At 39.8% G+C, this 23282-nt stretch overlaps 1 protein-coding gene across 8 annotated transcripts in view; it reads left to right on the forward strand.

Annotated features, from left to right (window-relative positions):
• Positions 1 to 23282, forward strand: part of PAPLN (papilin, proteoglycan like sulfated glycoprotein) — a 95047-nt gene that overhangs the window by 45964 nt on the left and 25801 nt on the right. For 6 of the 8 annotated variants that reach the window (XM_087921750.1, XM_087921752.1, XM_026709049.2 and 3 more), the window contains exons 4-11: positions 1109 to 1169; positions 1882 to 1984; positions 7405 to 7535; positions 14222 to 14345; positions 15149 to 15229; positions 16898 to 17070; positions 18261 to 18384; positions 22019 to 22145. In XM_087921750.1, the coding sequence (XP_087777876.1) occupies positions 1109 to 1169; positions 1882 to 1984; positions 7405 to 7535; positions 14222 to 14345; positions 15149 to 15229; positions 16898 to 17070; positions 18261 to 18384; positions 22019 to 22145 (924 nt within the window). The remainder of the gene's footprint in view (positions 1 to 1108; positions 1170 to 1881; positions 1985 to 7404; positions 7536 to 14221; positions 14346 to 15148; positions 15230 to 16897; positions 17071 to 18260; positions 18385 to 22018; positions 22146 to 23282) is intronic. The other 2 variants (XM_087921753.1, XM_087921754.1) reach the window with 1 other exon arrangement.

Genomic DNA, 23282 nt, shown 5'->3' on the forward strand with positions numbered 1-23282 from the left:
ATTTAGAAATTGTTCACTTTGCACAGCAGGCTTTTATGAAGCAGGATTCTATTATGATCCATATCCTATTGTGCCCAGAGGTTTGTTCACTAATGAATTTTGTCAGGAAAAAAAATAGGAACTCTACCCAGCCTGCCACATATAGATTTACAGTCCTGATATCTTTTAAGCTTCTGTCATGAGTCAAGGTACTTGCAGATTAAAAACCTTACTTGGCAGCATCTTCTGCTTAAAGTTGAATAGGAATGCAATTTCACAAGCCATTCCCAAATGGCTGGGCTGGAGATTAAATTGCTCAGATCTTATGGGTGGGAATGAATTATGCAGCATTTCTTTATGATTAATATGTTAGTGAGATCACTGTACCATTTCTGTGGGTTATTTAAATGTTACCCAAGGCTTCCAGAATAAAATCCTTGTGTGGCTAAGGTCACATCTTAAAATGTTTGACAATTAAATCACACCTTATCTGTCAGTTTGGTGCTCTGAGAAGGAGTTGCTACTCTTTCCCAAAAAGTGAAATAAGGGGTCCATGGCGGTCTCTGAGCTTGCTTGTTTTCTTGCAAACTTCATCAGTGCTAAGTGAGGAGTACTGTTTGTTGTCAGTTTATATTCTGATGACTTGACTATCTGTATGGATGGGGATGGGATTCTTTGGTTGGGTTGTTTACTGATGACTCTTTGGCCATTTCTTGATTGGGGTATTGCTTACTTGATTGTTGGTCTGAAGTTAACCTATGCTGATCTGGGAGCTGATTACTGGTGGAGAGATGCTGGAGTCTTTTTGTTCTCTTTTGGGCTGGTTGATTATCTCTTTTGAGAGTCTATAGCTAAAGAGAAAGAAACCTGAATGCTGTCCCAAAGACTGAAGAAGCTTCTTGGAGGAAAAGCAAAATATCTTCAAAGAAAAACCAGAAAGTCCAGTTGCCTCTTGAAAAAGCACCTTTGGGACAACCAAGATAACTGAGAATCTCTATAGTCATGGAGCAGAAGAAAGTTTCTTGGCAACTACTGCCTTGTTAGAAATATTAAAAATGATCTGGCAAAGTATAGTTTGGGCGACACTAATCATTTACAAGCTTTTGTTGATTGTTATTGTGTATTTCAGGACAGACGGTGGATCTAGTTGCATAGGACCAGCCCAAAGTTATCGCTCATGCAACATTCAGGTAATATATTGGTTTGTTTCTTAAAATATTTATAACTGTCCATTTATCATAAGCATGTAATGGATGGGAATTGAAAATCTGAATAATTTTGGTCATTTTATGGAACTAGATGATTAGGCCAAAGTTATGCAAACAGCTTAATAACGGAAAATAAATATGAACCCAAACATCTTTGATCCAAAAATGCATTTACTACTCTCTCCTAGTTTTAATGGCATGCTGGTGATATTTTTTTAAATTATTTGTTTGTTAAGCTTGTATGCTGCCTGAATCACAACAACAGCTCACAACAATCAAAGAAATGTATTTATCAAATTTGTATAGCTGCCCATCTCACTTTAAACATGACTCTGGGCAGTGTGCGTTAAAACAAACAGTTGAAAACAAATTCAGAACAACCACTCAAAACCATTAAACATAAATAAATAAGACAGTGAGAGAATGGACCAACATCCACCCAGTGTAACTGTTTTGCGGTTCCCCATTTCTACAGGACTGCTGAAAAAAACAATGGTTTAAGAGATAGCCAATAGGATCAAGGCTAAATTACAATAACTCAATAGAACATTTTTTTAAAGATAAGAGAAGGCAGCATATAAGCAGGAATCCTCACTTGGAGGAAAATGCAGAAACGAAATTCTGGAGTACTCTTCGAAATCAGTTGGTTTTTTGCTTCAACATCTCCTCTAATTTAGATTTTTCTTTTCTACAGGACTGTCCTGACGGCTCCAGAGATTTTCGAGCAGAACAGTGTGCCGAGTTTGATGGGACAGATTTTCAAGGGAAGAAGTACAAGTGGCTCCCTTACTATGGAGGTACTTCATTGATTCCTATTGCCGACTCTTCATAGAAGGTGACAGAAAATCTGGGGGAAACGGGGGGAAATATTTGCTGAGATTTCTTGCCTGGGAACATTTATTTAAATTATTTAGCCTGTCCTTCAGTTTGATAAGGAAAAGCAACAGATTTTTACAAATTTCAGTAATTTAATGTTTACAAATATCAATTTAATTTTTACAAATTACAAATTACATTAAAAATTAAATTGTATAAAAATCGTAAAAATGTAATTTTAAAAAAATCTGCTGTTACAATGAAAGATACACTCAGAGGAAGGAAGAGCAGAGTAGAGAAATGCCGAAGGGAAAAACATGATCGTATTCTAATTCTTAAAATTCCTGGGATACATCTGATCAGTGAAGAAATTTTGAATCACTCAATTTGGTTTTGCTCATTTGGAATCCAGTTAGGTTTCAATTAATGAATCCCACAAAATAGTTGCATTATTCAAATTTGCACTATTGCAAGTAATACTTAGAACATAGAACATAGAATAACAAGGTTGGAAGGAACCTTGGTAGTCTTCTATTCCAACCTTGTGATGACCCGGGGTGTGTCACAAAAATAATACAGTCACAAAAGTAGAATAAATTCCTTTTAATGCCTCCAACCTTGGCCCCAATGTCCAATTATTCTCGACTTGATATCAAACTCTTCCAAAAACAGTCTATGAGTAGAGTAAATGCAGTCCAAACCAAAAGTAAAAATAATTAGAAATAAAAAAAACCAACACAAACCACACTGGAGTCATTAACACAGCAGGCCAGGATGATAAATTGCAGCCTTCCACAAGATAACACAACAACCACAGTTGGGAAGATGCCAAAACCCAGATAAACCTCGACCAAGATATACTATAGAAATCAGGTAATTGGTTCCAGCTTTATGGAAGTATGCAATGAAAATATTTAATCATGTTTTTATTTGTTTATTTATGAAATATTACAGTAAAGGTTAAAAGGAATGTAAATTTATGGTTAGCAAAATCACAAAATAACTATAGAAAGCAAAACAAAAACAAAAATTTCTACGTATCATTCTTAAAGGTAAGCTTACTCAATTTTTAAATTGATCAACCCAACCAACACTTGCATAAAATGATTCTTCTACTTAATTGCTTTTTTCTTTTGTTTCCTAAATTTAAAGCTTTTATCTTAGTCTGCTCTGCTAAGGGGAATGTTACTTTTAATTGCAACCCTCAGTCTTTATAGATGTTCTGTTTCTATCACTGAAACACTTCTACTCCCTGTAGCTGTTTACAAACCACAAAAAAACCCCGCAACCCCCCGCAACTTTACATTTTTATTTCCCCCGCATACCATTGATTCAGGCATTTCAAAAACTCATCGTACTTTAGAGTTGTATGACTGTGTTCAATCACACCCAGTTTTTGCTGTAATGTAATAATGAGCCTCTTTTTTTGAGCTTGTAGTGTTTTCATTGAAACAAATCTTTCTTTTATCCATTTTGTGCACCAATATAAACAAGCATCAGTGTCTAAAATCCAGTAACCGCAACTGTGCTTCGCATAACTAAGTGTTGGCTCAATACTTTGTGTCACTTTATGATTGCACTAATTCTAATATTGCATTATTCAAGCCCACTTTAATCACAACCTATATTCACTGACGCAGAGTGTATATTCATTGACGTGGAGAACACAAGCCAATTAAGATGCTGAACTTTCTACAGCCGTTTTTCCTCTAAATTTCATGATACTTTAAAAATTTTTGATATGGTAATCTGACAATGAATTGAAGTCTAACTTTTTTTTGTATGTGATTGTGACTTATTTGGCTGTTTCCCTTTGCAAATCTGTCTTCCTCTGACACAGTTCATAGTGGACAATAATATTTAGCTCTGTGATCAAGATGAATAGCAGACTAATTATGAGCTGAAAGAAAAGGATATGGCTTCATGGCCAGTATAATAGAATATGATTATTAGGGGAGAAACGCTAAGTGTAATTTTTTTAATATAAATTGATCTTCTCCCGTGCCAATCAGAGACACATACAGTACATGGTCCTTCAGTATTCTTTTCTGATATTGCAGAAAAATGAGTTAAAGTTGGCTAGAAAATCTTCATGGTCATCCTTATCTGCCGCTAAGCACTATATACTACTTTCCACTGCATATGGCATTCCATTAATATCCCCCTGCATATTCCAAACTACTAAACTTTCTATAGTTGAGATCCTATCCTTTACAGTATATCATGAGCCTGATAGAGATAGGATTGGACTTGCAACCATAGAGATCGCAATATCTCAAAACTGACTGCCTCTGTCCTTACCGTTGCTAAGGCATGCTGAAATTTGCATAGATTGCCAAACTTATTTATACCTTAAGCATCGTTACTCATGATGTCATATCCAAACAAAACAATATGAAAAGTCCTACATATTTATTTATTTATTCAGCTTATGGCATATCCTACATAGACGAGCAATATATAGTAACATTTCACCGAAGTTAATAAAATACAATAAAATATAAATATTAAAACGATATGTGTTCAAATATCAATGTCTAGGCCAGGGGTCCCCAAACTTGGCAATTTTAAGACTTGTGGACTTCAACTCCCAGAATTCCCCAGCCAGCATGGTTGGCTAGGGAATTCTGGGTGTTGAAGTCCACAAGTCTTAAAGTTGCCAAGTTTGAGACCTCTGGTCCCGGCCATCTAACACTGAAGCACAGGATCCTTTGTATTAAAAAAAAATCAGATCAGATCAGGTACATGCCCTCGGCCTACAGCCAGTTTGATGTGGGACCCTACAGTCACAATGACAGAAGGATACTTTTATACAGATAGTCCCATTAGACGCCATGTGAGATGGGAATCCTATTCAGGATTGTCCATTGCTGATGTGGTAGATCAAAGCCTGAACTACTTTTTTTGTGGGGTCATTTATATGTCTTCCTAGGCCTGGGTGTTCAGTGACCCATTTGGCTTTCCATTGGGAATTGATGCTATAGTTGTTGAATGGATGTTGTGCCAGGAGGGGTTTCCTGGAATTGAATCTTCTGGCTGAAAAATGAGGCAGGTTGGCAAGCACCAGTAGTCTTACATAAAAATGCTACATTGAAGTCTCAGCTAACCGAAGAGTGGCAGGGAACAGTATGCTTGGACTCATTAAATTGGTAACTATAATAATAAATAAATGAAATGAAATAGAAATTTACAACCTGGAATGGAAGAGGAATAAAATGATAAAGAGCAGGTATGAACAAATGGAAAGAAAGGAAAATTGATTTTTTTTTGTATGCTTTTGAAATAAGAGAAAGGGAAAGGATATAAAAGATGTAAGTAGAAATGGTGTGATCTTGAGGAGTAGAGTTCATTTATACATGCAGGGAAGTGAATGGGAAGTTTTAATTATGAATGAAAGGGCTAAACGTATGTCAGAAAATATGAATCGGTCTCAATTTGATTCTTGTGGATGTCTACACAAAAAGAAGATACTTTGCTGATAATTGCATGTTACGCTCTAGTGAATGGTGATAATGAAAGAACCAGAGATGCGTTTGTGGGGTGGGGGAGGGAAATGTGCCGCGCTTGGAATGAATGCAATCCAAGATAAAGATTTGTTCTGCTAGCTGACATAAATGGCATGTGCGCGCAGAAAAAGTGATTGGGCTTTTCAAAGACTCAAGAATGAATGGGAAAGATGATGGATTGGTTAATTTCTACTTAGAAAAAAGTCCGTTTCAGTGTGCCCTTTAATGATATGTCTATTCACGGAACAGGAATGCATTCCAGAGGATGATTGATTTGTTCATTTATAAGGACCGCCATTGATCTGTAAGGCACCTTTGTGCAAAATGTATTTTGCCACCCCTTCCGCACAATCATTTTATTTGCTATATTTGAGAAACAGGATAGCGGTTAAGGCTAGACAGGAAGTTTGTAATAAGCTTTAAAGGTGGAAGGGTGTTGTTTTGTTGCGGTATAGGGGAAGGCTTGCCACAGCTCGTATTTGTTAGGCAGAGCTTCCCAGAACTCTAACAATATGAGCATTGAAAGAAGTTAGGGTCACTCAAAGTTTCAGATTGTGCAATACATATGGTTTCTCTGAACTGATATACAGCCCTTGTTTTGGAAGAAGTGAAATCTGATGTGAGTTGGCTGCTGATGCAGTTGGAATGGAGAATAATATCGAAAACTTAATTTGATGCTGTTCCCCCAATCGCGGTGCCTTTGTGCAATCTGCCTGCAATGGCCCTTCCACTTACGATGAAGATTGAGAGAACAGTGAAGGATACAATGACGACAGAGTCTGAATATGGCACAGACCGTTGATAGTGTCAAGAACAGATCATGGGCACAGAAGAAAGGAAATAAATGTAACAAACTAGAATGGAAGAACGGCTGCATGAAGAGAAAGTTCAAATCCTGTATTGAAAAAATATATGAAGACAGATTAATCTCCCAACAGAATTGGTAAAAGTGACTATAAGAGAAGCAGATAGTGAAGGTGCTTGGAATAAAGTGAAATAAATGATGTATGAATGATGCCACAGAACCATGTTGAGTTTGTTTATGCAAAGCATTAAAAGTAATGCTAAGTGGAGTTTAGGAAAATCATAAAAGTAAATAAGGCAAACCCCCCAGTCAATATTTAGAGAGACTGAATGAACTGAAAAATGTATGAATGAAGAATTAATGTATCAGGAGGAAGGGGGACCCTGAAAAAGTTGTGGCTGAAATGAGATCTCCCAAAAATAAAAGGCAGTCCTGGAATTGATCTATAGACCTGATTCTATAAGGATGGTTCTCAAAGATACGTTTGGAGAAATATAGTGAATAAGGACGGTGTACTTTATCCTAATTGAGCTGTATTTACTTTTCCTTTTCTCACCTCGTCTTCTTTCTTTAATTGTTATATCTTGCTTGTTTGCTTTATCTTACTTTTTTCCCCTCAGCTTTTCTTAAAGTTGCTTAGTCCAAAGGATAACAGCATGACGGGTAAGTCTGCGATTTGATTAACCATAAGCTAAATGAACTATGTCTACCTTGTCACTATTTGCTGAATCCTGTTTATTGAACAAAACACAATTGGCTACATTTGCACAATGCACCATACCAGATCAAACCAAAAGTATTATGGCTTAGAGAGTGAATGCAATAAAATCAGCTAATGTTTTGAGCAATTCTTGTTTCAGTCCATGTCCAAATTAAAGATAGGTCTGATTCAAGCGTGAATTAACTGTGGTCTACCCTTTAACCTCTTATCTTATTCCAGGATTAGCATTCTTAAACCCTGGCTTATTAAAGCCAAGTAAAGCCAATCTAATAAAGTTTTGCTTTTCTCCATTTGTAGAAGAATCAAAGTAAACAAACCCATAAAACTCAAACAGCAAAATAACATGTTGCTTTTTAATTTTGCTTGTAGCTCCCAATAAATGTGAATTAAACTGCATCCCAAAAGGAGAAAATTTCTACTATAGGCAGAAAGAAGCTGTCGCCGATGGAACTCCTTGTGAACCAGGGAAGAACGATGTTTGTGTGCAAGGGTCCTGCCGCGTACGTATTTGTCTTCCCTCGCTTTCAGAAACAATGTCACATTTCCTGTCTTTTTTGCCTCATAGATGAACTCTGAACTTCCTCAGACCATATATGGAATTACCTCATTTTATCCTACCACAGACTTATTTGATAAACTAAGCTGAGACCCCTAAATTCACATACCATGACTAACTTTTTATTTTGTTTGAATGTTTTGTTGACCAAGTTATAATTGATGGCATTCACTGCACATGCTTAGCGTTAAAACTCATTCTATGAATCATGTTGACTGAGTCCACATAATATCTCAAGCCAGACAAAATCAGGGGTGAGGAGGGCTTTGTTGGCCAAGAACTGCCTTTAACTTGGGGGAGGGGTATAGGCTGCTTTTAAGCACGTGGGGCATCACACATTAAAGGAGGTGTTGCACAATTTGCCAAGCTTCAACATTGCCGCCCCCCAGAGCTAAAGCTAATAGTGAGCCTTCTGTTGGTTTTTTTTTTTTTTTGTAATTTACTGAATATCAGCATATTGTCTACACAATTCAATTCTATTGTGTTTTTTTTTATTGTGAGGATGCCTTTTGTATCTACAACAGATGATTATAAATATCAGAAAGTCCATATTTCTTTTGCCCAGTACAGTCTTTCCTCATTCCCTTATCCGTCTCTTCCAGCACTTTGTTGGTTATGATCAGGTACACCCTTAGACCACCCAGAGTGTTTTTTTCCCAGTCACTGTATAATTCAGGGTGAGGGCCTGATCTCTTGGAAGTTCCCAGAATAATCAAGGGATAATCAAAAACCAGGGTAAGATTAAAAAGAAGTAGCTTTCTGAGGGAAATTCAGACCTAACAGATTAGATCAGAGAATCCAAGCGGCCAAGGATCACTGTGCATTTTGTTCACTGAGTTGTATGCATCTGAAATCCTCATAAAGGGACTGGGAGATAACAGAAAGGGGAAGGGAAAGGATTGTAATTCAGATGCTGTAAGGTTGTTGGAAGAAAAATCCTTCTGGGTTCAGTTCCAAGTGGGGAAAAAGACCCTGGAACATGGAGGCTGTTTGGAAGGTTTAATGGTGGACAGGATGACATGGCCTGGAGTTACAGAGTGAAAAGGAAGGATGATCACATGCTTCAAGGTGAAGGAAGAGATCAAGAAGAAGGGCTGATATGCTGAGAGTGCCTGGGTTTTATACCCTTTGTTGGGATTTGAATTGGAGCTTGGATTCTGATTGGTTGTCAGACACCCATGGGGCCATGCAGGGGCAACTCTGTAGGCTGTCCTGAGTTCCAGGCTTGGTTGAGCCTTGCTGGAAGATGCTGCACTGAAAAGGGCTTTTGGCAATTGCTATAGCTTTACCTGGAGATCTTTGTTATGTAAAGTATTCTGGCCCAGGCCTTAATGGCCCACCCATTAACAAAGGTGGGGGTGAGCTTCTGCTTCTGAGGTGAGTTTCTGCTTCTGAGTTTCTAGTTTTTTTAAAGGAAATATTCTGCCTTTTTAATAATTTATTTTTCTAGGAGAGGGGTAGGTACTAACTTCCTACAAGGTAAAGGAGGATTTTATTCTGCTAGGCATTGCCAACTTTAAGGGATGGTGCTCATCTCCGCTTCAAGACCATTGAGCCAGCACTGTCTGAAGACATGTGGGCAGCATGACGTCTTGGAGCGCTGTTACTTGCCACCAAAGTGGTACCAGATGCTGTAGGACAGTGTTTTTCAAACTTATTAGCTTTAAGATATGTGGATTTCAACTCCCAGCCAGCATGAAAAGGATGTCTGGGCCCTTTACATGTTAAAAGGCCTTTCTGGAAACAGTTCATGTCAGTGGATCTCCATCTTATAACCAGGGGTGGGATTCTACCAGTTCGCACCTATTCGCTAGAACCGGTTGTTAACATTCTAAGCAGTTCGGAGAACCGGTTGTTAAAAGAAATTACTGGCCTAATCCTGTAAGGAAGGCAGGAAGGAAACATTCTGGTGTTGCTTACAGAAATTGCCTCTCCGTTAACCCTTATTACATTCTTGGCAGGACTAGATTTCCTGTGTCTGGAACTTCTCTGGAGTTTTTTTTCCCCCTCCTTTGCTGGTACTTTGTTTGTGTGGAGTGACCATTGAAAAAAGTGACCTGTGACCATTTTTCACACTTACGACTGTTGCAGCATCCCCACAGTTACAAGAAGCCAGGCGAGGCGATGAGTACCTCGATGTGAGTGATATTGAGTTGGCCACGGCCAGTCAGTAACATGACCACCAAGCCATGTCCACCCAGTCACATGACCACCAAGCCATGTCCACCCAGTCACATGACCACCAAGCCACACCCACCAACTAAGCCACGCCCACAGAACTGGTTGTTAAAAACAATTGCATCCCACCCTTGCTTATAAAAAAGGAGAAATGAAGAATACCCTCTCTTTTTTTTCCCTGGGAAAAGGCTCAGATGCACCTTTGATTTTAAATTCTTTTAGCTCTTGAACTTCCACCCTTGGCCACCAGAGGGTTTTCAAGGACCAGAAAAACAACCAGAAGACCAAGAAGAACTTGACTGCTGGGGGGGGAAAGCTTTATCTACCCATCCCTGAGTTAGCCGATATTTTAACACGAATTTTGTTACCCCCCTTTGCTGACCCTTCTCTTGCTTCCCCTGCCTTTGTGAAACGGTGTCTCCATGACTTGTGTGCAGGCTTGACGGCAAAATTATTGGTACAGCTTTTGGGTTCTTCTTTCTTCCTATTTAAGCCTGAAGCCAACCAAAGGAAAGACATTTCCTAATCGAAGCACTGTGGCAGGAAGGGTGTAACACAGGATCCTACTATTTGCTCAGCTTCTTCCTCTCCACTGCATTTGGTTGTAACCAGCATTGAATGAATTTTTTTTTAAAAAAAACAACAACAATAAATTGATGTCACAGTTGAATTGATGCCTTTCCAGGATATCTCTCTCTTCCTTTTTATGGATAACAAATGCCAACTTATGCAGTCCCTGTATTTTGTTTGGGAAGCGGTGACAAAGAGCAGGTCCTACTGGTCCCCTGAAATGTTATTTCAGCCTTGCACAAAATGAGTGAAAAAACACAACAGAGTGGCATGTATGTTAGAGCAGTCTGGCACTGTTGCACCATCCTGAACGATCACCATTTCAGTTAACTAGCCGCCATTTTTTCCCACTCTCCCGTAAAGCAAGGAAAATGGTAGCATCCTCGTGTTGTAGAGGTGGGTACTGGTTGTGGCAGGAAACATTTTGGGTACCTAGAAAGAGGATTGCTGGAGAAATGCAAAAAAACCAGCCCCAATGCTTAAAATGTACAATCTACTGCATTCTTGTCTTCTTAGATAAACAAAATGATTATACAAAGCGGGAGAGAGAGGGGGGGAAAGAGCCCCAAACTCTCCAGCCTAGCACTGTTCCTGTCTAAATCTTTAGCAATAGCATTGAGACTTACTGTATATATTCCTTCAAAGTGTTTTACAGCCCTCTTTAGCAGTGCTGGGATTCAAACTTTTTTACTACTGGTTCTGTGGGCGTGGCTTGGTGGGCGTGGCTTGGTGGCGTGACAGGGGAAGGATACTGTAAAATCTCCATTCCCACCCAACTCCTGGGGGAAGGTTACTGCAAAATCCCCATTCCCTCCCCACCCCACTAACCTGCTTTCCAGCTCTGTTCTCCTGGGCAGGACAACAAAAGAAGACCCAGCCAATCAGCTGGGAGTTGGGAGGCAGAGAAGGGGGCGGGGCCAGTCAGAGGTGGTATTTGCCAGTTCTCTGAACTACTCAAAATTTCTGCTACCTGTTCTGCAGAACCGGTCAGAACCTGCTGAATACCACCTCTGCTCTTTAAGCAGTTTACAGAATCAGAATATTGCCCACAATCTGGGTCCTTATTTTACTGGCCTTGGAAGGATGGAAGAATGAGTCAAGGGTTAGGGTTCCAGCAGTTACACCAATTAAATCATGAGCCTCGAGGCACACTTCCAAAACTAAAGAGGATTTATTGGAAGGTAACATTCTACATCCGGCACTAACCTGGGCACAGCCAACTCTGAGATATGTAATTCACTGTCACCCTTATTCCTGCTTTTCCCCCCACCCCTCTGGGTGTATCATCCAATGAAAAATGTCCATAGCCAAAAGTCATCAATCATGCTCTCCAATTAGATTTTTTCAGGGCAGAAGCTTCAGACATCGAATCAGTCTTTGAAGAAAATATGAATGGAATGTACTTATGTCACGCTGTTGCCTGCTCTTTGAACCCCCCCCCCCCTTTCTGTTGTCAACTATAAAATGTGTATACAAAATGTTTTATGAGTTGACATCAAGCTTGTGCCCGTAAGGATCAGACACCTGGCTCAGAGTTCGCCTACAATAGACACTTTAGGAAGACAATAGCAGACAAGGCTGAGATGGAACAGGAAGGGACAAGTCCACATCCCCTTAAATAAACATGTCTCTATTCTCATCCATTTAATTACTTTTCATTTATTAATCAAATCTGCATAGCTGCCCGTCTCACTAAACACAACTCTAGGTAGCGTTCAATAATCAAACAATTCCTAGTCTCCAAACTTCCCCCTAACCTAATGAGTAAGCATAGTGTCTTTCGCATGCCTTGCATTGCGCACTTTGCAGATTTGAGGAAGGAAAGAGTCCTTTGATGATAGCACAGAGAAGGATGACTTAAGCCTGTCACAGGCTGGAGTAGAGAAAAAGGCAACATCTTGGGAACACAATGAAAAAGGATGCTGTCAGCCATGTTTCTGCTGTGGCTAAGTACAAGTGGAGAAGAAAGCTGTTGAGTAACCACAAAGACTGGGAACAAATATGATGCATTAGTTAAAACCACAGTGGCTGGATTCACACATTCTACTATGTCAACATTTAGAAAAAAAAACAATAGTTTCATTCCTATGTGGAAACCCTGACAGCAGTCCCTTTTTAACTAGAGGGTTTGGAGCGACTTATTTTCCAGCTTCAAAACTATCTTTTGTGATGTTTTGTTCATTTTCTCTCCAAAAGGTAGAAATCTGCTCTTACACTCTCTTGTAAAAGCTGTTTGTCATGGATGCTACATATAAATTCCCAAATTGTGATCATATGACCATGGGGGTGGTGCAATGGTCACAACTTCGAGGACAGGTTGCAAGTCCTTTTTTTTGAGACCATGGTAATTTTGAATTTTTGTTAAATAAATGTCCATAACCCAAAGATTACTTATTCTGAATTACCCTCTGAATTTGACTCCCTCTTTTCTGCTCAACAGGCATCTGTTGGATTCTCTACTAAGAACATGTTTATGTAGGAAGAATCTATTTGCCTGGTGTGGGAGGAGGGCTCTGGAAGTACCAATTACAGAGGGTAATAGGCAGTTTTATTAAAGCGACCACATCAGTAGTTAGCGTAAAAAAACAGACAGTGTTTTAATTTTTATTGGTGAGTCAATAGTGGTTGCACAAACATTAGTTGAATTAAATTTCTAATGTATCCCCCATGGGGTTGATTTTCCTACAATTATTATATCACAGTGTATTTGAAAGCATCCTCCTTTGAAATATCAGTGCTGGAAATGTCTCTGGCATTTGTGTGGACTTTGGGCAAACTTGTTTAAAAATCTAAATATGCACATTCACTGCCGGATGTCTGGAAAGTATGGATGTTGGACTCTCAAGGGCCTGGTAGGTACCAAGGCTGTTTTAGAAAGATGTTCTGAGAAAAAGTTATCAAACACATGGCTGCTGTTATCATGGCCTTGATATCCCCAGAGATGTTCTGAGTGGGAAAATCAGTGTTCTTTTTTTTAAAAAAAGAGGATTTGAAAAAAGAATCACTATTTATATATGCGCTCATCTGTTAGTTTAAGTCAGTTTTATAATGGTTTATTATTATTATTTCTTTTAAAAATCTGTTCCATCTGATCCAGATAACAGTAATTTAAAGAAAAAGATGGATGCTCACAGTTGTAAACAATGCTTTTCTCCATTTTTTAAGAAGCCGTTAAAGCAGGGGTGTCAAAGTGGATTTCATTGAGGGCCATATTAGGGTTGTGTTTGACATCAAGGGGAGCTGGGGTGGCGTCACCAGGGGGCATGGCCAGCTCGACATCACTCGTGTCAGGGGCACCTGTGGTGGCCACCCATGCACTCTGCCAGCGAAAACAAAGCTTGCGAGGCCTCCCAAGCTCCATTTCTGGCTGCAACAGCCTCCTGCAACTCTCTACCAGAGCCACATGTGGCCCTTCTGAACTCTGTTTCTGGCTGCGATGGCTTTCTGCAACTCTCTGACAGAGAAAATGGAGCTCAGGAGGGCTCCACATCCTCCCCCCTCCCCCCAGCTCTGTTTTATCCGCACATGGCCCTCCCAAGTTCTGGCAGAGGCACCATGGGCAGGTCCTCTGCTGTTTCCAGGGTGGCCCCATGGGCCAGATCTAAGCACCCTGCAAGCAGAATCTAGCCCGTAGGCCTTGAGTTTGATACCCTTGCTTTAAAGCAATAATTCTCAAACTTGGAAACACAGAGAGTTGTGTGGACTTCAACCCCAGGCATTCTGGGAGTTGAAATCTACACGTCGTAAGGTTGCCAACTTTGACAATCACTGCTTCAAAAATATGTCATCAGCCTTACTGTGAAGTGTCTTGACTTTCTAGTTCCTGATAGCTGAGTCTTCTCCATCTTCCCTGTGGATGGTTTCAACTTTGCTATTTTACAGGCTGTTGGCTGTGATAAAATGCTGGATTCTTCCCAAAAGGAAGACAAGTGCCTGCAGTGCGGTGGGAATGGAAGAGCTTGTTTTGAAGTCAAGGGACTCTTTGATGTGCCCAACCTCCCTAAAGGTACTGCAGCGCAGGTACCATTGACTAATACAGGGAGTCCTCGACTTACGATCACAATTGAGCCCCAAAATGTCTGTTGTTAAGTGAGACATTTGTTATGTTAGTATTTGCCCCATTTTATGACCTTCCTTGCCACAGTTGTTAAGTGAATCACTGCAGTTGATCAGTTAGTAACCTGGTTGTTAAGTGATTCTGGCTTTCCCGGTGACTTTGCTCGTCAGAAGGTCATGCAAAAATGGGTATTGCGTGACTTTGGGACACAGCAACGGTCATAACTACGAACCAGTTGCCAAGCATCTGAATTTTGATCGCATGATCATCGGGATGCTTTAAAAGTCGTAGCTGTGGAAAACGGTCGTAAGTCACTTTTTTCAGTGCCTGTGTAACTTAGAATGGTCATTAAATGACCCAATGTAAGTCGAGGACTTCCTATGTAATAGACTTTAGACTAGGGCTGGGGTAGAGATATGATTGATTGTTCTTATTCATCTCTTTATATCTTTAAAGCTAAAGTCAACCACTGTAACTCGGGAAGGTTTTTACTGTAGCATGTCTGCAGTGTGATACATTGATGTCACTGCTTTGTGCCATATTACATCAATTACATGCAAGGCTGGCTTTATGGGTAATACGAATACGGATGGAGATAGTTCAAAAATCAGTGGAGTAGTTACAGCAAAATTTATATCTTTTCCCATGAAGCTTCTCTGCCCAAAAGAGTGACTTTACCCTGGCTTCCTTCTCTATTATATTCTCTCTCAGAAAAATGAATTTATTCTGGCTGATTTATTCTGCTCCTATAGGCTACAATCAAATCTTTGTCATTCCGATGGGAGCCACCAGTATCCGGATCAAGGAAGCCACCCCTACCAGGAATTTCCTGGGTAAGAAGTTGTTACTGCTCTTTGTGTATGACTTCCATCACCTCATTTAGTTATGACTTAATACGGGACAAAGTGGATTGGCATATTCAGAAATATTACATGGTACCATCATCCGGGTATTGCATCGTTAATAACATAGATAGGAGACTGCTGACGAATGGAATGCAATTGCTGTATGCTATGAAACAGAGGTCTCCAAACTTGGCAACTTTAAGATTTGTGAACTTCAAGAATTCTCCAGCCAGCATAGCATAGCTGGCTGGAAAATTCTGGGAGTTGAAGTCCACAAGACTTATAGTTGCCAAGTTTGGGGACCTCTCCTATGAAACAAGATTCTATCTGCAGCAATATACCTGCAATAATATGTGTATTTTACATGAAGCAAGAGTCTTCATGACTTCTCCATCAAAGTCTCCATGTATGCCATCCACTTTGTTTATTTATTTATTTTATTATATTTTTAATCCCACCTTTATTATTATCAATCGCTCAAGGGGATGAACATATTTAATACTGCTTCCTCCTATTTTTCCCACAACAACAACCCTATGAGGTGAGTTGAACCAAGAAAGAGAATGCCTGGCCCCAGTTCACCCAGCCGGCTTTCATGCCTAAGGCGAGACTAGAACTCCCAGTCTCCTGGTTTGGAGGGATCCCCTGGATGAAACTGCAAGGGGTCCATCAAGGGCAAGGCGAAAGGAATTGTCCCTTATCAATGTAAACATGAGGCTTGTTCATACCTCAGCATGAGCTCAGTCAACGTAACTCATCACAGGACGAGATGATTAATAAATCATCTCAAGCTTCCTTATAATGCTTTGATTTAACGATAGGGGTTGAATGTTACTCACTGCTCTGTACAAAGATGGCCAAGGTTCTTTCATGTGAAACTAGCATCCTAGTAGTTGTTTAGCGCTAGCAACTGTTTAGTACTAGCAACTGTTTACACATCTGAGTGGGTTTTTTGTGGTAGTAACATGGAAATGTACACACCTTCTTCCGTGATATTTTGGTCAGTTCTCACAGCTCAAGGATTTCCTGATAATCTGCCCCCTGAATACCGATAGTCCTCCACTTATGACTACAACTGAGCCCAAAATTTCTGTTGCTGGTGAGACAGTTGTTAAATTTTTGCCCCATTTTACAACCTTTCCTGATCAGTGCAGTCATTAATTCAGCGACATGGTTCTTAACCCCAATGGCTTTTACTCGTCAGAAGGTCACAAAAGGGGATCACATGACTCCCTGCCACCATCATAAATGTGAGTCAGTTGCCAAGCATCCAAATTTTGATCATGGGACCATGGGGAATGCAGCAGCGGTTGCAAGTGTGAAAAATGGTAATAAGTCACTTTTTTTCAGTGCCGTTATAACTTGGAGTGGTCACTAAATGAAATGTTGTAAGTCGAGGACCACCTGTATTTACTAAGGCGCTGGGTTTTTTGGGAAGAGGAATCAGTCATGGCGGGCCAAATACAATTACCACTTTTAGATTTTCAGCAAAGCATCATACCCCTACCTCCAAAAAAGAATATATCGATATCTCATTTTGTTTAGTACATAATAACCACTTCCTATCTGGGCAATATTTTGCAACATCAGAGTCTCAGAATTCTACGTCACTGTCTTTCTTTCTATCCCTCTTTCCTCCACCACCCCTAATCTCAGCCATCAAGAACGTACAAGGAACGTACTATCTGAATGGGCATTGGACAATTGAGTACAGCCGAGCCTTGCCTATTGCTAGCACAGTGGTGAATTATGACCGAGGTTCAGAGGGGGATCTAGCTCCAGAGCTTGTACACGCCCGGGGTCCCATCACCGAGCCTTTGATCATTGAGGCAAGTAGCTGCACCTGCTTTCCGGTTTTCTTAGAGGTTTAATCCCTGAGCTGTGCATAAGTGTTCTGGATAATTCTCCAGAATAATTCAAACAGGGGAATTCCACAGGTTCATAAATAAATAAAACAGATTAATGGGGGATAATTAACTTCCCTTTTTAGATTGAACAACCATTAGAAAAAGCTAGAGGAGAACTGGCCTTGAGGCTATCTCTATTTCATGCAGAGGTCAAACAGCAAATGGCTAATTTATCTGTCATAGCATTAAGATCACTTCAGTTGCTCATTCCTTAACCCCGACAGTGTGCTTAGATGAAATGAGTTTTGTCACATTTGGAGGGTACAAGGTTACGAAAACTACAGTAGTTTAACAATCGTTTCTTGATGAATAAAGAGGAAATATAATCTTTCTTCATTCCAGCAAGAAGCCACTTTATCCTTTGTACTATCGGCAAAGTATTCAACTGTTGATCTGTCAGAATCAGGCAAGACATACAACAGGAAATGAATAGCAGGCAGGAAAAGAATAACTTTGGCAAGGATCTGAGTGATGGGTGTGTGTTTGTGTGTGTGTGTGTGTCTGTATGTGTGTGTCTTTGTGTGTGTAAGACTTCAACTCAGTTTTTGACCAAGCAACTGAACAAATCCCTGCATTTTCCTGACAAGGTTTTTGAAAAGTGGTTTGCCATTGATTGCTTCTTAGGGGTGAGAATCAGAGCGATTGGCCTAAGGTCACCCTAAGGACTTGTGCCCAAGCAAAGACTAGAACTCACAATCTCCTAGTTTCTAACCTTATGGCTTAACCAAATTGGCTCTGAGTGATAGACATACTTTTCATGAATAGCAGACAAAGTTTGTTTATTTATTTATGAAATTTCAGAACCAACCATCTCCCTCACAAAAGGAGGTTAGAACTTGGGCTGTAACAAACAGATGAGTAATTGTGTTTTTAACTAAGTAAGTAATTAACACAATAGGGAAAAGAAACCAAGCTGACCTTAGTTTTCAAAAGGTAGACCAGATTTTTGCTTGTTTGTTTGTTTAAAAGAGGGATATCCTTGTCATCTAAACATTTATGTGCAAAAATCCAGGCTTACCACTACATGAACTGGACCAGTAGATAATACCTTGCTACAAGAGTAGTAAAAACAGTGCATTTCCTGATACCTGCTTATCTTCTTTCTTTTTCAGCTTATCAGCCAGGAACAAAACCAAGGAGTACATTATGAATACTATTTGCCATTCCAAAGGCAAACATCAAGCTACAGCTGGGGCTATGGCTCCTGGAGCGACTGTAGTGCTGAATGTGGTGGAGGTACATCCCAGCACCTCATGTTTAATATTATTGATTTGCCTAAGTGATTTTTTTTTTTTTAGCATATGGCACATGTCAGCCAGGGATCACAGATGTGGCTGGCTGCCTCTGTGAAAGGAATTTTTTCAGGCAGTGTTATCTTTACCTGCGGGATGCCTGAATGCCAGTAGGCAATTGGGGGAGGTTCATTTCTTGTCCCTATGCGGTTCATCCACTCACGGGAATCGAGCCGCCCACCTCACCGCTGTGCAGGTCTAGCGTCTTACCTTGTGAGCCACCACAGCTCCTGCCTAAGTGATGGTTCCCAATCTGTGTGTACAGATCACATATTGAACTGTGAGGATATTCTAGATATTTTGTGGTCTGGGTGTATACGCTACAAATACAAGCCCATAGCAGATGGGGAAGCTGAAAACTGAAAGGGTGATGTGTGAGCTTTAGTCTCCAAGATTGACTGTTTATTTAATTGGTCGAAATCTCAGATAATTAGCAAATCACGCAAAATGTTGGCAAACTCACTCAAAATGTCAGAAACTTTTAGACAGGAATATTAGTTACATATGAGAATTGGTAGACATGCTAGATTTCAATCATTAAACTAACTGCTATACTGAACTATTATAGTGATGATTGTGACCTTTGCTTTCTTAAAGCGCTTAAAGCCATTTTTAAATAGAATAAAGGCATTATCAAGATGACCCTAAGCAGAAATCTGCTAATTCAGGAGAATCACAGCATAGAATGGGTGAAAGCAATCTTCTTCTGCCTCAGATATCATTTCAACTTTGCAGGATCCCATATGACTTGGTCACCGGGACCAGAAATTTAGTCTTCAACATTGTGCCCTGCCTAAGGATTGCAAAAGATAGGATGGATAATAATGTAGACAGGTCCGAGAGATTTGGCATACTTTGAGTAGAGTATTATAAGGAATTAAATAAATGATTTAAGACCGAAAAGTATTAAGTATGATCTTGCTTTTCATGATCTTGCCTGGCAAGTAAATTGCCCTAATTCAGGAGATAAATGCTTTTAAACCACCGTTTTTGTTAAAGACTTAGGAGTAATATTCCCCTTCAGTTCTCCGGCACAAAATTCACAAAATGCCCTGAAAATATGGTTGTGATCACTCTGGGTCCTGCAAAAGGGATGCTTGCAGAGGCATTGACCTGTATGGGAAGGTCAAGGGGAGCAAAGGACAAAGCAACATTGGGCCATCATGATGCAAGCCTCATCCCTTTTGTTATGATCTCACACACCCATACAAAAAGGAAGGCCTTGTATCACCTGATGCTGCTTTGGTCATTTGAACAAAGGCACTTGCATACTGTGAACATTTGTGAGTTTTGGAAAGCTACGTGTGTCTCAGGCTCTGAACATCTGTTAAGCATGAGAAGTGTAGCAATATTACTTCTTCAATTCCTTATGCCCCCAACCCCATGGGCCCCTTACTAGTTTTTGGAGCTGATATAGTAATGATTGTAGCTGATGCTTTCCCAAAGTGACTTTCTGTTCTTATTGCCATTTTCCTAGTGTGTTATTTTAATGTAATGGAGAAAACCTGGTTTGAAGGGTAGGACAGAGAGACAAATTATTAGATATATTAGATATAAGAGTTTATATCTAATTTAATATCTAGATATATCTGTATCTTTTCTTTTATGTACACTGAGAGCATATGCACCAAGACAAATTCCTTGTGTATTCAATCACACTTGGCCAATAAAGAATAGATATAGATAGATAGATGATAGATAGATAGATAGATAGATAGATAGATAGATAGATGAGATAGATAGACAGATGATAGATGGATGGATAGATAGATAGATAGATAGATAGATAGATAGATAGATAGATAGATAGATAGATAGATAGATAGATAGATAAAACCACTGGCACAGTGGTTAGAATGAAGTATTGCAGACTAATTCTGCTGACTGCCAGCAATTCAGCAGTTCAGTTCTCACTGGCTCAAGGTTGACTCAACCTTCCATCTTTCTGAGATAGGTAAAATGAGGAGTCAGATTGTTGGGGGCAATATGCTGACTCTATAAACTGCTTAGAGGGGGCTGTAAAGCACTGTGAAGTGGTATATACTGTAAATCTAACTCCTATTGCTACAGTCAAGTTTTTATTTTTTGCTTTTGGGGGGGGCGGTCAGTGGGACTCAATAGCTGACCATTATTCTTGGAATTATTATCTTAGACTCTCATCAGGTTATTACTGGATCCTGGAGCCAGAAGGAATCTCATAAAATATACTAACCGAAATACTCAACCTCCCTGTACTTACATACAGAAAATAACGGCATACTCCAGTATTGCCTAGAATCTAGAAGGCTGTGAGAAAAGGCATAAATTGAAAGGAAATTCTGATTGAGTTGCAACAGGATTATTATATCATTAACAAAATAATGGTTTTTTGATAAAGCTTTTGATAAAGTTTTTTGATAAAACTTTTGTTTTGAAAATTTGACCTTAAAAAAAAAAGCTTGCAGTGGTCTGTGCAGAAATCATCTTGTAATCTTTGCTGACTGGATTATAAAGATATCTGCTATTAGCCATTCTAGGAGATACAATTTTGCAATGGGTGGCAGACATATTTTGATTCATTCAGAGTTAAAGCCTGTCCATCTGCTTATTCCTTTTCAAAGTAAATGTGACCAATAATCTTAATTACTGATTGCACTTCATATAATGCCAGTGAGATCGTATATGGCAGAGGTCTCCAATCTTGGCAACTTTAAGACTTGTGGATTTCAACTCCCAGAATTCCTCAGCCAGCTGAGCAAATAGCAGGGTCTTTTTTAATTTCTTCATTAAGCTTCTGTACTGTTGTAAATAACATGAAAGGCAGTTTGATGAAGTGGTTAAGGCACCAGGCTAGAAACCATTGAATTCTAGTCCTGCCTTAGGCCTGAAAGCCTTTTGGGGGACTTAGGGCCAGTCACTCTCTCTCATCCCACAACATCAGGCTTGGATGACAAGATGGTTAGTCACAGTGATGGGGTTCTACCACTTTCCCTACTGGTTTGGTGATTGGACCCGATGCGCACACGTGTGCAGCTTTCCTTCTTTTCATTACTCAAAAGAACCTGAAGAAACATATAACAATCTATTCACATCTAGCTAACCTAACATGAAAATAACCTGGGGGGGGCGGGGGGGCAGGACGTATCTCCATCTCAGCCAGCTTCTTCAAGGCAATCAATGTCAGAGCAAGTCTGACCTCTGAGGGAAAGCTGGCCAAAAGCCCAGGGCCGCGGTAGGAAATATCACCTCACACCCCTGAAAATGGATGAAGCTGAGGGATTTTCAGCATTCTTTTCCAAGGCTGCGCGTATTGAGCCCATTATTATATTCAATTAATTATGCAACTTAATTAATTTCCCCACCCCCACACCCGCCTTCAGATTAGCGCTAGCCCTGTTACCTTGATTTCAATCACATCATTTGTGTGGGAATATGAAAACATAACTCATTGGATGCTGGCCTTTGCCTAATGCTTATCTGTTAGATGATAATACTTGGTTGCTTTAGGGATATTATGCAACCAATCTCCTTGGCAACCAATCTCCTTATCTGTCACCATGTGCCATCTTTGGTTCCTCTTGCTTTTCTCTGCTCCGCAGGTTATCAGTCTCGTCTGGTCTTTTGCACCATTGATAATGAAGCCTATCCGGATTATATGTGCAGAGATAAACCATGGCCGGGAAATAACCGCACCTGCGGCCTCCAGCCCTGTCCCCAGACAAAACGGTGAGCTTTAATTTGGTTTCTCTCTTCTCTGAGATACCTTGAAATCCAAGAATCAGTGAAAGTCAGAAATAACTTGGTAGCGGGCCCTTGCTGCTCTCCTATAAAATGCGTGCAGAAACCTGAGCCCCCCAAAAGCACAGGGACTCCTCGACTTACAACCATTCATTTAGAAACTGTTCAAAATTACAGTGGCACTGAAGAAACCATTTTTCACACATACGACTGTTGCAGCATCCCCATGGTCATGTGATCTAAATTTGGGCGCTTGACAACTAGCATGTATTTATGACAGATACATTTTCCTGGGTTCAAGTGGTTGCCGTTACTTTCCCAGCCAATTCCCAACAAGCAAAGTTAATGAGGAAAGCCAGATTTGCTTAATGACCATGGGGTTCACTGAACAACTGCAGTGATTTGCTTAATAATTATAGCAAAAAAAGGTCATTAAACAGACTAAAACTCACAACAGTTGCCTTACTTAGCAACGTAAATTTTGGGCTCAGTTGTGGTTGTAAGTCAAGGCCCACCTATCCTACAACCTAGAACAAAATGTTACCTGAAGAAAAAATGTTACATTTGTCAAGCTAATTGGTTGGGAATAGGCAAACTTTTTTCTTTGGGGTTTGCCTGTTCACAAAATGTTGTACAGGTTGGGTTTAGCTAATCACACAACAAGTACTTTTTATTGATTTATTAATCAAATGTATGTTGTTATCTTTCTTTCATTTTTTTATTGGCAAATTGTTGCTCTCCAAGATCTGTGCCATCTTTCTAGACACATTAACCCATGAGTGAAGAAAAAAGTAGCTACGAAATCTACTGTTTTTCTTTTCTAAGCAAGTCAATGCAATCTGTGTGAGATCCAGGGGCCTTCTGGAAATGAAAATGATGCTAGAAGCTGGTGCTTTGCTTTCCCACTTACCACCAACCCAGTTAATTAAATTAAAAGCACCTCTCTTAAGAGAAGGTATCAATATTGTTAAACATACTGGGAAGGGTAGATAAAAAGCTTTCTGTTAGAAGTTCATAGCATGTTTCCTGATTAATTGTATCAGATCCTCCTTGTATGAAATGCAAGTGGTGAGTAGCAAGAATTTCTTTTCATTTTAACAAAAAGCATTATTATTATTATTATTA

Source organism: Pseudonaja textilis, chromosome 1 (assembly GCF_049901715.1).
Source record: "Pseudonaja textilis isolate UNSWEBS1 chromosome 1, rPseTex1.2, whole genome shotgun sequence".
Taxonomy (NCBI): domain Eukaryota; kingdom Metazoa; phylum Chordata; class Lepidosauria; order Squamata; family Elapidae; genus Pseudonaja; species Pseudonaja textilis.